Here is a 13,027-nt window from a genome sequence, read left to right as displayed (position 1 = left end):
GATAAAGAACATTTAATTAATTGCCCCATTTTATAAACACACCTGGAATATAAGATAACACATGCAGAAAGTAAAAATGAATGGACATGTGGTGGTGGAAGGGTTCTGAGAACGTTCCACCAGCAGGGTGCACCCTGGATAGATTACCTCAGGGCAATGCAGAGAGACATGCAGGACAAACAACCATGCACTGAGAATAAAGGCAACATGCAGAGCCAATAACATGCTTGATTTTGGACTGTAGGAGGAAGCCAAAGTACCTACAGAGGACTCATGCATGCACAGTAAGAACATCCAAACTCTATGCCCAAAGGCCTTGGCTTGGATAAAACCCTTCAAGTAAACAGTGCTAAAAACTCCTGTACAGAGCGACAACAGACTAAAAATCAAACTGTAGACAAGAAAGAGTTCTCAAGATAATTGCAGCTCATTGTGTAGCTGTAATTTTCTTGTAGCACTTAATAACAAGAAAAAGTAATAGAAAAAGTTGAAATATTGTGTGTCCAAACTAAAGACAACGGTAATATGTTAGAATATTACTCTAGCAGCTGTTGAAAGATAAGTGCCCTTGAACATGATCCAAAGGATCCTTAAAGCTTACGACACAGACCCTGAAGCCAACTGCCCAGCAATTGAAACAGTGAGGGAGAGTCCTATCACAAAAGCAATACAAACTATAAAACTATTACACCACGACTGCCTTTTTGTTTTCTGTTTATAAACCTGACATGAACAGCTGGCATTAAAGCAAGGCCGTGTTTTTGACCACCAAATTTCTCTGGCTTCCCTATCCAACTGGATGAGATAGTACCTAACACCCTTTTGTGAAGAAGATGAAGAAGACAGAAGTTCTGTTGCCTCACCATCTCGGAAGAAGAAGGTGGGAGTGGGGAGGTGCTATGAAAAACAACAATCAATCTCATCCCCTCATCAAACAGATACCTGGAATGTTGCTTTGGTTATTTCATGAATGAATCTTCTTTAGCAGACATTCAAAGGTGCCTAACTGCTTACCCATACCATGTGCCGCCTATTTACCGGTACCTTCACCACATGCCAGACTAGCAGCAGCAATTAGCAAACACCTGCTGAAACTGCAAGTCTGCTAAGCTTATTATACAAACTACTTCTCAGTCCAATGTTCCTAAAAGTGGTTGGAAATGGCATCATAAAGAAGAACTGTTGTGATGAAGTGCTAAAGGGGAGTGTCAGAAAAAGTAAGAGCTTCTTAAAGAGACAGAAGCTAATTTCAAGGCATCAGATATGGCTATGATGTGAAGTCAAATTTTTCTTATGTAATTTTTGATAAGTGTAGAATTTTTATAACTGAAAAATTCACATAGAAATATAAATATTGTTCAGTTGAACTTATAACAAAAAAATAACTACAATTTGCAGTGGGATTGTACACTGTTAATTTTTGTTAGCATAGTGTTTTAGCTGACTAATATAAAAATTTATTGAAATTGCTAAAGTCAGCTAAAATGGACAGTGTATGTCAGGATAGCTACAATTTTCACTGCTAACAGTTTTTTTTATAATTGAAAAAAGATATTTTTGTGCTACACATCGAACAAATCAAACTAATCCTTTACTGGTTTCTAAGCTTTACATTACTATCCATAAACATCTTCCTCTGAAAGCTATGAAAAAAGTAGCTTTTTGAAAAACATGACTTCATCTAAATAATACTTTAGATATGCAGTAACTTTTATACATTGTCCATTTTCTTTAGTTTTGTGGAGAAATAATTATGCTGGTCGTCACCATTTTGCTAGCAAACTCTGCTTGAATCCTTCAGGATTTTCTCTTGAAACTTGCCGAATGTAGAACAAGAAACAAAAACATGAAAATCTGGTTTCTGGATTTTGAAATCTGTAGATCCAATTTTTGATTTGTTGTTCGCAAGAATGAACAGTGTTTAATATCATATTTACCAGTTATACTCCCAATGCCACAACTTGCTGTCCACTTAAGGTGAAAAAAATGTAAAAAAATGTTTTGAGGTTTAATAACCAAGTCTCTAAAAAAATTAAAACTATAAACAGCTGATCAAAATTTATAGGCAGATAGCTAAATAAAGCAAATCTTTAACATATTTGAATCAAACAGTTCAGTTACATTGTAGGCTTCATATAGAAAAATTATATTTCCCTGAACTGTCACCCACAACATCTGTTTGCACGACCAACAAATCAGGTCGATTTGATTTGGTCTTAGCTGAATTAATACAGCTGGATTTCATATAGTGTGAATTATTCAATTTAGCTAGGTTGATCTAAACTCAGTTCCAATTTCATTCCAGTCAATTTACTTCAGAATAACTCAAAACCACAAAAAGGGTCTATTGTGTCGGTGGGTGAAACCAGTCACAGGGCTTCTAAGCTGTCTGAAATACGTGCCTTGTCTGAGGAAGAGCACTTTTGTTTTGCAATATCGGGTGAAATTGCTCAACCCTCAGACAGCTATTAAGGTAATGCTTGAAGGCAGATAAGTCGTATGCAGAACTGTACAATACAGAGCAGAGTTTTCAAGAAGCAAATAAAAGGAAGCATCTCAGTGAGGGGCTTGCTATGTAGGCCTTTGTATGCACCCAAGACTGCGTCTGCCTGAGTTAAAAAGAGTGTGTTTGTAAAAGCCTCCACGGATGTGAGTGTGATTCCAGGAGAAGGAGTGCACCCGGGCTTGTGAACATGACTCGATCCAGAGGGAAGAAGAGAAAGTGATGTAAGAGACGGAAAACTTTCCTATCAGCTCATGTGCCATCATATTCTTATCAGCCTCCGTTTGCCTTCAGTGAAATATGTATACGCATAAAGATCTGGGAGGGTGAGTAATTATAATCACGCGCTATTACAGACTCACAAGAACGCGTTTCAGTGGGCACGTCTGAGTGTGTTAGAATCACAGGGCTGACAGCGTCTGCCTCAGCTTGCCTGGGAGTGCGTACATGTGTGGGAATGTCATTCCCACATTCTTACCATTTTATCGAGAAGTTGAAACAAAAGCTGAAAGGAGGACTTGTTAACATGGTAACATTATCAGACGAACAGTCTTCCAGTAACTCATGTAAACAGCATACACAGAAAAGGAACTTCCAATCTAATTCTAGCTCTACAGGATTTTGGTGGGAAAGGAAATTAGGGAATTTTCTAGCCTATTTTCTCTTTTTTGACACCTTTCCAACTTCATCATTGTGTATTTGAAGACATTTCTCACCATTCATGGAAAGTTCTCAAAACTGAACTATTCTGAACATTTTATTTTCACTGTTCTGAAAATAAAAACCACGTGGTGAATAGTGAAGATGATATACATGTCATCCTCAGTTATCTCTAGACATTGTTTGTTTTAATTGTGTATAAAGTCTGTGTTATAAATGAAGGTTGCATATTATAAATGACTGCTGCCAGGACCCATCTACACATTCCATTTATACATGTTTTATGTTGTAATTATGAAAATTGTGTATTTCTTTTATCTGTTTTTGTAAAGTTTTGACCTTCAGACACAATTTTCTTTGTAAGAAAAGCATTCAATATCTATATTTTTAAACCAATGTAATTCAAAATTGAAACGTTTAAATGTTTGTGTGCTGTTACTATTTACTGATTAGCAGTACAGCCGCACTATTAAATGTTTTTATGAATGTCTGCAAAGTTGTCAGCAGAAACTCCTTCAGTTGTGGTATACAGATGTTCAAAACCACAGAGATTGTTAAAAAATGAATAAATTGTCAGTGTGGTGTGCTAAAAGCCAGTGAGACTAATTATATTTTTAGCAAATTAATAATAAATGACAAACATAATAAAATGAACATTTTATGTGATATGAGGCTATGATAGTCGTTATAAACTTTTGTATTTTCGTAAGATACCACAGGCAGGTTTGTCACAGTCTGCTCAGCGAAACAACGCCCAAATAATTATGGAAGAAGCTGCCATTGATTACTATTTTCGTAGTTGTCCAAACAAGTATGAGACCTAGACAAGAATGTAGCAAGGATGTTGTTGAACACATGTAAATTATTTCAATCTGGAGAGACTCAGACGGAAAAACAGCGATTAAAAAGGTTTATTGACATGCATGAATTTAAAGTTCTTTGGCGCTCGGGCCCCGGCTGAGGACATTGAGCTGTGAATTGCGATCAGCTCGGATGAGCATTCCCGATGAAGGTTAGGAATGTCATCCCCCGGGACCCGACACTGGTGGTGGAGGTCGGTGAAGGATGGGAGCCTGAAGAGTGGAGGTGGAGAAGGGGTGGAGGAGGGTTGAGCGCAGCTGGAAAGCGGAAGATGCCATGGATGGAGGTCCTTATCAACTGGGCCTTGGTCGGTGATTGGACGTGACGTGGCTTGGTCCAGCGTTGATAGGTCGGTGGTGATGAGCGGGACGCGCCGACTGGATGATGCAGGTGAGGCTAAAGAGTCTTCCAGTTTGAATTTGCGCCTAGGCTTCATTTCTCCAAAATGAGGGTCACAGCGGATGTGGCTGATTAATACAGCTGGCCACCTCAATCAGCATAACTTTAGCATCGCAACAGTGATGTTGTGAGAAAACACTGAAACCCTTAAGCCTCCTTTAAAGTAGTGACACTTAATATTTGCTAATATATCATTGTATCCTATGAATAGAAACATTTTCAGCTTCTTGTTTAAAGATTAGTTTAAACAGGGGCATTCATCTGTTAGCCCTCCGCCTCTGAGAATTTGTTCCCTTTTTCTACAAATTAATGTGATATGACATGAAGTAAGAAAACTATTATTGCTAATAATAAGTACTATCCCTTTAATGTCACTGCTGTGGTAAAGTAGCTTTAAATTAATGGGTATGTCTTTTCATTCTGCAACTTTGGTTGGTGGTGCTCTAACTGCATAAAATTATGCAAACTTTTTTGCATATTCTATAATGCAAATTATAAACTTTTTAATGCCAAAAAGTGTGATGATTTTTTAAAATATGTTTTATTCCTACATTTATTGATTTTGCAAAAATTATAGTCAAATTATAACCCTAGCCCCAGGCCATAAAAACTGCTTTGGAAACTTAAAGAAGAAAGAGTCCGATGTATTGACCCTGCCTCTAAGCTCCAAGGACTGAGCTTAATGAGGCATTCTAAAGATGTGCTGGAGCAAGCCAGATTCATGGTGTCTCCACCTCAAAACCCACAGGAACACAGTGGCAGAGACAACAGGGCACACTAAGGCCCAGAATTTATTACCTTCCAGATCTGAGTTGCACAAACTAAACAGTATACATGGTTAAACGCTGCATCTGAACAGTGCACACTAAAATAAGCGAAGTGCAAGGAAACAAATTAAAATGTAGCTGGACATGTGTTGAAGGAACCGAATCAATGCTTAATGCTTCTGTTGCAGGTCCATATTTTGTGCTGAAGGAACAAAATTACAAACTCAGCCCTCAGTTTTTGGAATCCAGTGTTTTCAGATTAATTTGAAATGAAGATGCAGATCTGAAAAAGCAAAAACAGTCTTTACTCTTTCATTCTGAGGCTTTCTTTTCAGGAGAAAGAAAGCACCTTCTGATGCCGTGCATCCAAATCCATATGATCCTGCTCAAGTGGAAAATCAATGTTTACAGGGTAAGCATGTGTTCCACCTCCAGCGCCGGGCGTCTAGCAGAAACACACATCTGTCTCTTTCTCTCTGTATTGTCTGAGCCTTTCTTCAGCTCACATCGTCATGTCGCAAAGTCCTTCTGACTTCATTTTCTGTGGCTCGGGTTCCCTCTCTGATGTCCACTGGTTCACTGTGCCCGTGTCCCCTCCCCGTCGCAGGGTCACTGGATCAGTTTTCAGTCTGGCTCAGCGGCTGATCCCCACTTTGGTTACCTCGTCCTTCTCACCTCCCGTTTACCCCGCACCTCTTCACCTCTCCACACACTTACCCCTTAAGCATATGGCGCGCTGCGCGGCCTTAACTTGGAGAGCTGGTATCATCATGACGGGGGTTATGGGTTGGTAACGGCACAGTCGGCCACTGTCAGCTTGTTTGTTTCAAGGTAACAATGGCCTCAACTCCTGTGAGCCAAACGCAGGGCATGCATTATCTAAAGAGTTGTTTGTGTGGATGCATGAGTGCGTCGATGGGCTGAGTGTCAGCCGGTGACAGACGCTCATCATATTTAATCCTGAGGGGATTTTGTGGAAATGAAAAGCTGCTTTTCAATTTTATAATCCCGTAGACCTAATCTCTGCAGCCACGTTGCCCCCATACAGTCCAATTAGTCCAACACGTCTGTCCGGATGAGTCCTATTCACCGCAAATCTCATTCCCCAAGCCAACTGCGTCCAACAGCGACCTTCACGAAGTGCTGCAGAAGCATGCAATGCACCAAAAAAGCTGCTCTGTCAACTCACCTGTTTTCACTGCAGTCTTGGACTTGTTAGGGAGAGCGGGGGCATTGATTAGACTTGGACTCAATTAGTTTGAGTGTGCGTGTGAAAGTGGGTGTGTGTCTAGTTCGATTCAGCCTTTGTGGCACCGCGATCTAACCCACCCCCTCACACACCCGCTGGGTCCAGAGAGAGAGAGGGGAGGGAAAGTGCACACTACAGTAAAAGAAGTGGCACTAGTGAAATCGCTGAGTTGATACATTCAGAGGTCAATGTGGCGCAGGGAAGACGCAATGTGAGGAGTGGCGAGGGGGTCTAGATATATGATCAGACATATGGTAAAGAAAACGGGAGACTGACAGAGAGGACCGAAAGGTCAGGGTCAAAGAGACATGGAAAGTCATGGAAAGGGCAAAGAGCTCAGTATGAACATGATACTATCAACTAAAACACAAATCATTACTTAAATATTCAACAGCTTTTGCTGTAGTTGACTGATGGGGGAGCCATAAGGAGAATATTGAAGTTGTGCATGCATTACGTACGTGCAATAATACACGGAGAAGCAGGCCATTTTTCCCCTATATTGACTGCAGTGCCATGTGACTGCCATGATCATTAACGTGCCCTGATGCCAACGGGTATCCTGATGACCCACATCTCAGCAGTCCACTCTCACTGTCTGGCTCCTGCCCAAATACAGACCTCTCTCACTTCCTCTTTCTCTATCTTATGCTGGTTCTCGTCCTCTCCCCACTTGGATGCAAGTGCTCTAACCTTCCTCTGTACGCTTTCAACATTAGAGCAACCAGCCTGCACCCTATTCTGTTAATGACATTGGAAGCGTTTTAGACTAAAAGCTGGGAATAGATGTAGTTTTGATGTCAATTTACAAAAAAATGTGAATCTTTTTTAAGGTGAAAAACTATCTACACGGCAGCAATGGGGGCATTAATTATCAACTATGAGGTACTTTTAGAAAATGTTGGCTCTGACTTACAGGTTTTTTAAATTATTGAGCCAATTTAGGAGTTTGGACCTTTTTAGAAAAGCTGCATACATAACATTTTTGCTTATGTAGGAAAATTTTCCCTTAGTCTGCAAGTTTCAGGTTAATGTAAAGCACATTTCCACATAAGTATACTTCAAAAACCATCTTAGAGTGTCTTGTAAAAGTTTTATAATCCTTGAACCTGATCCCTGTTTTTCAGTTTTCAAAAACCAAATGTAAAGTCATTTTATTGGGATTACATGAGTCAAACAATTAGAAAAAGTGCACAATTTAGATAACAAGGTTTTACATGGTTTTGACTTGAGACTATTATCTGTATATTATTTTCAGTAGGAGTATGTCTCAACCAGCTTTTGTAATCTAAAGACGGAAATGTTCCTCACAAACTTTTGATCTAAAACATTCATTCTTGATCTGGCTGTGTACTTAAGGTAGTTGTTGAATTGGGAAGTGAATGTCTGGCCCAGTCTGTTGCAACTTCTAACAGGTTTTCTTCAAGGCTTATCCTTAATTTAGCTCCATTCATCATCCCATCATTGCCAGCTCCCATTTCCCCTCCTTTGAATGTCTTTAGCTTCTGAAGAAAAGCATTGCCACAACATGATATTGCCCTGACTGTTTTATGGCATAGTGATGTGTAGTATTAAGCTTCTGAAACATGTTTTTAGTATTTATGTGACTTCTGAAAGCAATTGGCTGTAGTAAATTTTATTTAAAGAGGGCTAAATACAAATGCATATCCCACTTTTTTAGATATTTAGTTACATTTGTAAATTTGTGCTTATGGCATTAAGTTACAATAGTGATGTTTGGAGCAGTAGTTTGAAAAAATAGAAAAAAGAAAATAAAAATGTGTAACACAAAAGATTATTATTTTTTTAAGTAGGGCATAATCGTTAACTTGCCAGTGCTAGAAGCCACCAAAGTTGATACTAATAAAACTTTCTTTATTAAAAAAGTTCAGTTTTTTTTTAAGTTAACAATTTCAAATAAAGGATACTTTAATTAAATGTGATCTGATTTGCATAAAATAACACAAAGTTTCATATATATATATATATATATATATATATATATATATATATATATATATATATATATATATATATATATATATATATATATATATATGTACTGTATATGTATATGTATATGGAGAGGTATCATGTGTGTTTTCACAAGAATAAATAGATCAAAATAAGAAAAGCTGAAGGTGTGAAGTGGTTGAGTTGACATTGAATGAACCACATTTATTAAACAGTAGGAGTCTTGGTGTGCTCATTCTACCATTCCACCCACTTCCCTTGTTCATTTTCAGATTTATTTATTCCCATTGATATGAATCTCCCTCCTCCCTCCTGCTCTCTCTATTCAGTGAACAGCTAAGATTTGAAAACATAACCAATGTCATTAAGCAAGATATCTTGTCATCTCATTGCCTCTCTGATGCAATGGTGCATTTTTCCATGACGCTGTGTTTTCATGACTTGCCTTTTTCCCGTTTTTCTTCTTTTTCTGTTACCATTTCAAGTAACCTAGTTCATCTCCTGATGTGCTGACTTCAGATGAAGACATTTTAATGCTTCCAACGACCCAGTAAAGTAGCTTTGAAACTTCCTCTAACTTGTTTTTTCTGCTCCACAGTCCTCTCACCCCCTCCAAAACGTCTATAAATCTCTCCCACTCCTCATCTGACACCATCCCAATTTCTGTTGGCATCCCGATTCTTTCGTTTGGCACGTATGTATGCCACCTATTACTCCCTGGGTCTTTCTGTTACCCACACTCATTTATATATAAATGCATATGAGTTTTTAAAATAAGCAATCCCCCAAGCTCTGAGATAGGAACCCAGAAACCTGCAAGTGTCTCTAAAGTGTACGAATTAACCAATTCTGAAATGTAGGTGAGCAAGGTCACGCTTCAGTGCACAAGCTCTTTAACACACATGCATTGAGCTGTGGCTGAAACCCCTGGATTGTGATGATTCGAGTGGTAGAAGGGGAGAAATGGGGGGGCACCCTCACTTCACCGAGGGTAGTTAATTACCCCATGTGATCAATAATTCATTACACTGTCAGTTTGTGTGTCTGCGTGCCTCTCTATGTGTGCTGGCATGTTTTGAGAGCACGTAAAGCATGAGTGCCAAAACTCCCCCAGTAAGCAGTTTCTTTCCCAGGGAATGGCAGATTAAGAGGATTGACTCCGTAATGGATTAACCTCCGGAGTTTTGTGTGCGTATGCATATGTGCGTGCACAAGCGGCTGGCCCCGCATGTGTGCGCGGTATGTTTGAGCAGGATCAGCGTACCCCCTGTATGAATTGATTAGCCTAAGAAGCTCTTCTCCTTCCCTTTTAATGACCACATCAGCATCCCCCCCCATGCCCACCAAGCTGGATAAACGTAGAGCTGTCTGTCAAGGAAATGAGACGCCGCCCCTTTAAGTAGGGTTAGCTGTCGCTCAAATATCACTCTTGTGAAGACTCCCCATGGACAAGACAAACCCCCGCTGTGTCGGTATGTCTTCAGTGATAGATGGTTCCTGTGTCGGGGTGTTATTGCGTGTGGGCTGACTGACCGTCTCTGTGCACCGTTTATTTGTCAGCTTTTAACTGCAGTCTCCTGTGGCTTCCACCAAAGTCACTGCATCCATTATCTATGCAACTGATATTCTTTATGGAACAAATGCATAGGCTAACTTGAAAAAAGCAACAGCTTGAAAAGGGACACAGAATCACAGAATGGCCAATTACTCTGTTGGGATAAGGTGCGTTCCTCCTCCTTTGAATGTCTTTGCTCTAACTTAGCTCACCAGGGGTTCATTTTAACAGTCTCACACATGAATGCACAAAACTGTGCACGGATGCAGAAGTCCACATTCACATATCCCTGGGCTACATTGACTCATGTGCCCTGCAGTGGATCTTACAAAAAGAAACGAGGCTAATGTTTGACACAGAACACACACAAACTCTGACAGCAGCGTGTCGCTCAAAAGCCTAGGATGGTGACACCAACACATGCGGGCACACACTCTTTCTGACAGCTATTTTGTGGAGATAAAATGGTTTGTAGACATTAGTGATGGGGTGTGCAGGACGAGTGTCAGCAGACGTGGAAGTGAGAGAAGATGAAGCCATGATGGTAGCTGCAGAGTGGGTAAAGAGTCAGAAAGAGAGCCTGCTGAGGTTTTTAGGAGAGATGGACATTACCTTGAAAAATAATTTATGCCCCCTGAACTTTTTCACTTTTTGTGCACCTACCAAACTTCAATAGATTTTGGTCATCTTTTGACGGAACAACACAGAGTAGTACATAATTGTAAAATGATAAAAATTTCTAACAAAAACAAAGTTTGAGTCCTTCCTTTCGGTTATCTGTTAATCTGATACCTCTATCAAATAAAATCTAGTGCCCAGCTGTGTGTGTGACTTAATTTCAGTTGAAATCTAGCTGTTCTGTAAAGGCCTCGGATGTTTGCTGTAAGGTTTTATTGAACAGTCTCACCACTTCCAAAAAAGTGTTAGGGATAAAGTTGTAGAGCAGTTTTTCAGCAGCACAGTAGGATAAATGCTAAGTGTCCCAGTTACAGGACAAACTCCTAACAATGTTGCCACCATCACCCCAGAGCACCTCACTAGAACTTCCTTCAGATATCTGTTCAATCTATAATGCAAAAACAAAAAAAATGGCACAAAGGCAGTCCTTTGACTGTGAGATAAATCCAATTTATTGTTACATTTTGATTTTGCACCAAAATGATCATATTAACAGATTAATTATTATAAAATTATAATATTAAAAAATATTGTTTTCAAATATTAGTTGCATCATATTCTGTTCTGGAGGTACGGTATTACATTTTTCATGACCAAGCAGCTTTATGGCAACAAAGATGTAAATTCATCTTGAACAAAAAAAAAAACCACACACAATAAAACATGGTGGTGGCAAGATCATGCTATGGGGATGCTGTTCATTACCAGGGCCAGAACAAGACATGGCTGGTCACCTAAAATAATAGGCTGGTCAAGGAAAGCAATAGCAGAAGTCTAAGAGCTGTAATTTTTTGGCTTACATCCAAATCACTGTGTCATGGAAAACTAATACTAGAAACCATCCCCAGCATGCAACACACATGTACACAGCTGTGGGTAAAAGCTCTGGATCGCACCTTTACATTTAAACTTAGCTTTCCTGTTCCTGCTGGGGGCATGAAGCTGACTATAAAAGTATACCACACTTTTTATAACTTTATATGTAAGAAAATATAGAGAATAATTGTTCCAGTTCACAATTATGCACTATTTTATGTTAATGTATATAATATATTTCATTGATAAACATTCTAATATGTGGTTGTAATGTACTCAACTGTAAAAAAATATTTTTCAGGGCTCTGCAAATTGAGGGAAGAGACTCAAAGTGCTATTGGGAATCCACATCATCCCCAGAGGTCCTACCTGTTTGCTGTACTTGTTTGCAGCCTGGCAGCTGTAATCAGAACACTGGTCCGATCCCAGGGACATGGCATCTGCGTTGCCACTTCCTCCAGTACTGCTGCTACTGGAGCCGGCACTCCCCACACACCCGCCGCTGCCCACAAAGGTATTGGAGGGAGGCAGCTCCTGGACCGCCTGGTGCTTCTTTCCCTCTGCCGGGGGCGAGTGAGGCTGGAGATTCACTGCAGGGAGAGGTGAGCTGGATTTGTAGTGCCTAGCCAGATCGGGGCTTGACTGGTGTCGTCTTCCACCGCCCATTCGTGGGCTGCCAGGGTCACCATCCACAGCACAGTAGCGGGCTGCTAGGCGCTCACTAGCACTGCTAAGTTCCTCCTCATCATCATCGTTGACGTGACGACGCAGGCCGTTGACTGTGACGATGCCACTGTATAGAGATCTGTCCGATTTCCCTCCACCTCCAGCTGTGCCTCCACTGCCTCCGCCACGTTTATCTCGCCGCGGTTTGCGACCACGGTCGGATCCACTGCCTCGGCTGGCTTGTGGTTGAGCCCCCGTCGGACTGAAGAAGTCTTCCTCTGGCTCCTTCTTTCCAGCCTCGTAGCCATTCTTGCCCTGCGCGCCACACTGCCTGGCTGTGACCACAAGAAGAATCACCAGGATAACTGCTGCTGCTCCCGCTAGGACGCCAATGGCAACGCTGAGGCGCTGTTTTCCCAACGCACGTTCACTGTCTGGGTCCCCGGCAATGTCTAAAGATAGTGGGGCCATCAGGCTACGGGCAACCTTGGAATGGAAAGAAAAGTAAGACAAACAAGATTAAACAAACAGCATATTGATAAAAGCAAAAGAAAAGAAAGTCCCAGAATATCATTCTGAAGAGATGGCACAGTTGGTGTGAGCCACAGAGATACATCAAACAGCATCTTCATCGTAATTAAACTTATCATTCTGTTTAGTGTGGGAGCTTCTCAGTTATTCCCAGAAACATAGAGTGTCACTAAATATGTAATTGCTCTTGCCTTCGAATTGCAGCATTTCAGGTTGCTCCTGTAATTCAGCAAATTTGTCATATCACATCTACAGCAAGTATGAGGAATGTATTGGATTAGACCGCATTAAATCATATTTGAAAAAAATCAGAGGAAACTTTAGATCCTGAGGTCAGGAGCAGCTAGAGAAGCTAAATAAGCAAAAAC

The 13,027-nt window shown here is 40.5% G+C and overlaps 1 protein-coding gene across 2 annotated transcripts in view; it reads right to left on the bottom strand.

Annotated features, from left to right (window-relative positions):
• Positions 1–13,027, bottom strand: part of LOC102220538 (protocadherin-7-like) — a 57,760-nt gene that overhangs the window by 32,030 nt on the left and 12,703 nt on the right. For both annotated transcript variants that reach the window (XM_023333846.1, XM_014471008.2), the window contains exon 4: positions 11,832–12,614. In XM_023333846.1, coding sequence (XP_023189614.1) covers positions 11,832–12,614 — 783 coding nt within the window. The remainder of the gene's footprint in view (positions 1–11,831; positions 12,615–13,027) is intronic.

The sequence above is a fragment of the Xiphophorus maculatus genome, chromosome 5 (genome assembly GCF_002775205.1).
Source record: "Xiphophorus maculatus strain JP 163 A chromosome 5, X_maculatus-5.0-male, whole genome shotgun sequence".
In the NCBI taxonomy this organism is placed as follows: domain Eukaryota; kingdom Metazoa; phylum Chordata; class Actinopteri; order Cyprinodontiformes; family Poeciliidae; genus Xiphophorus; species Xiphophorus maculatus.
The sequence above is the reverse complement of the archived record's forward strand: the minus strand, read 5'-3'. Positions and strand labels throughout refer to the sequence as shown.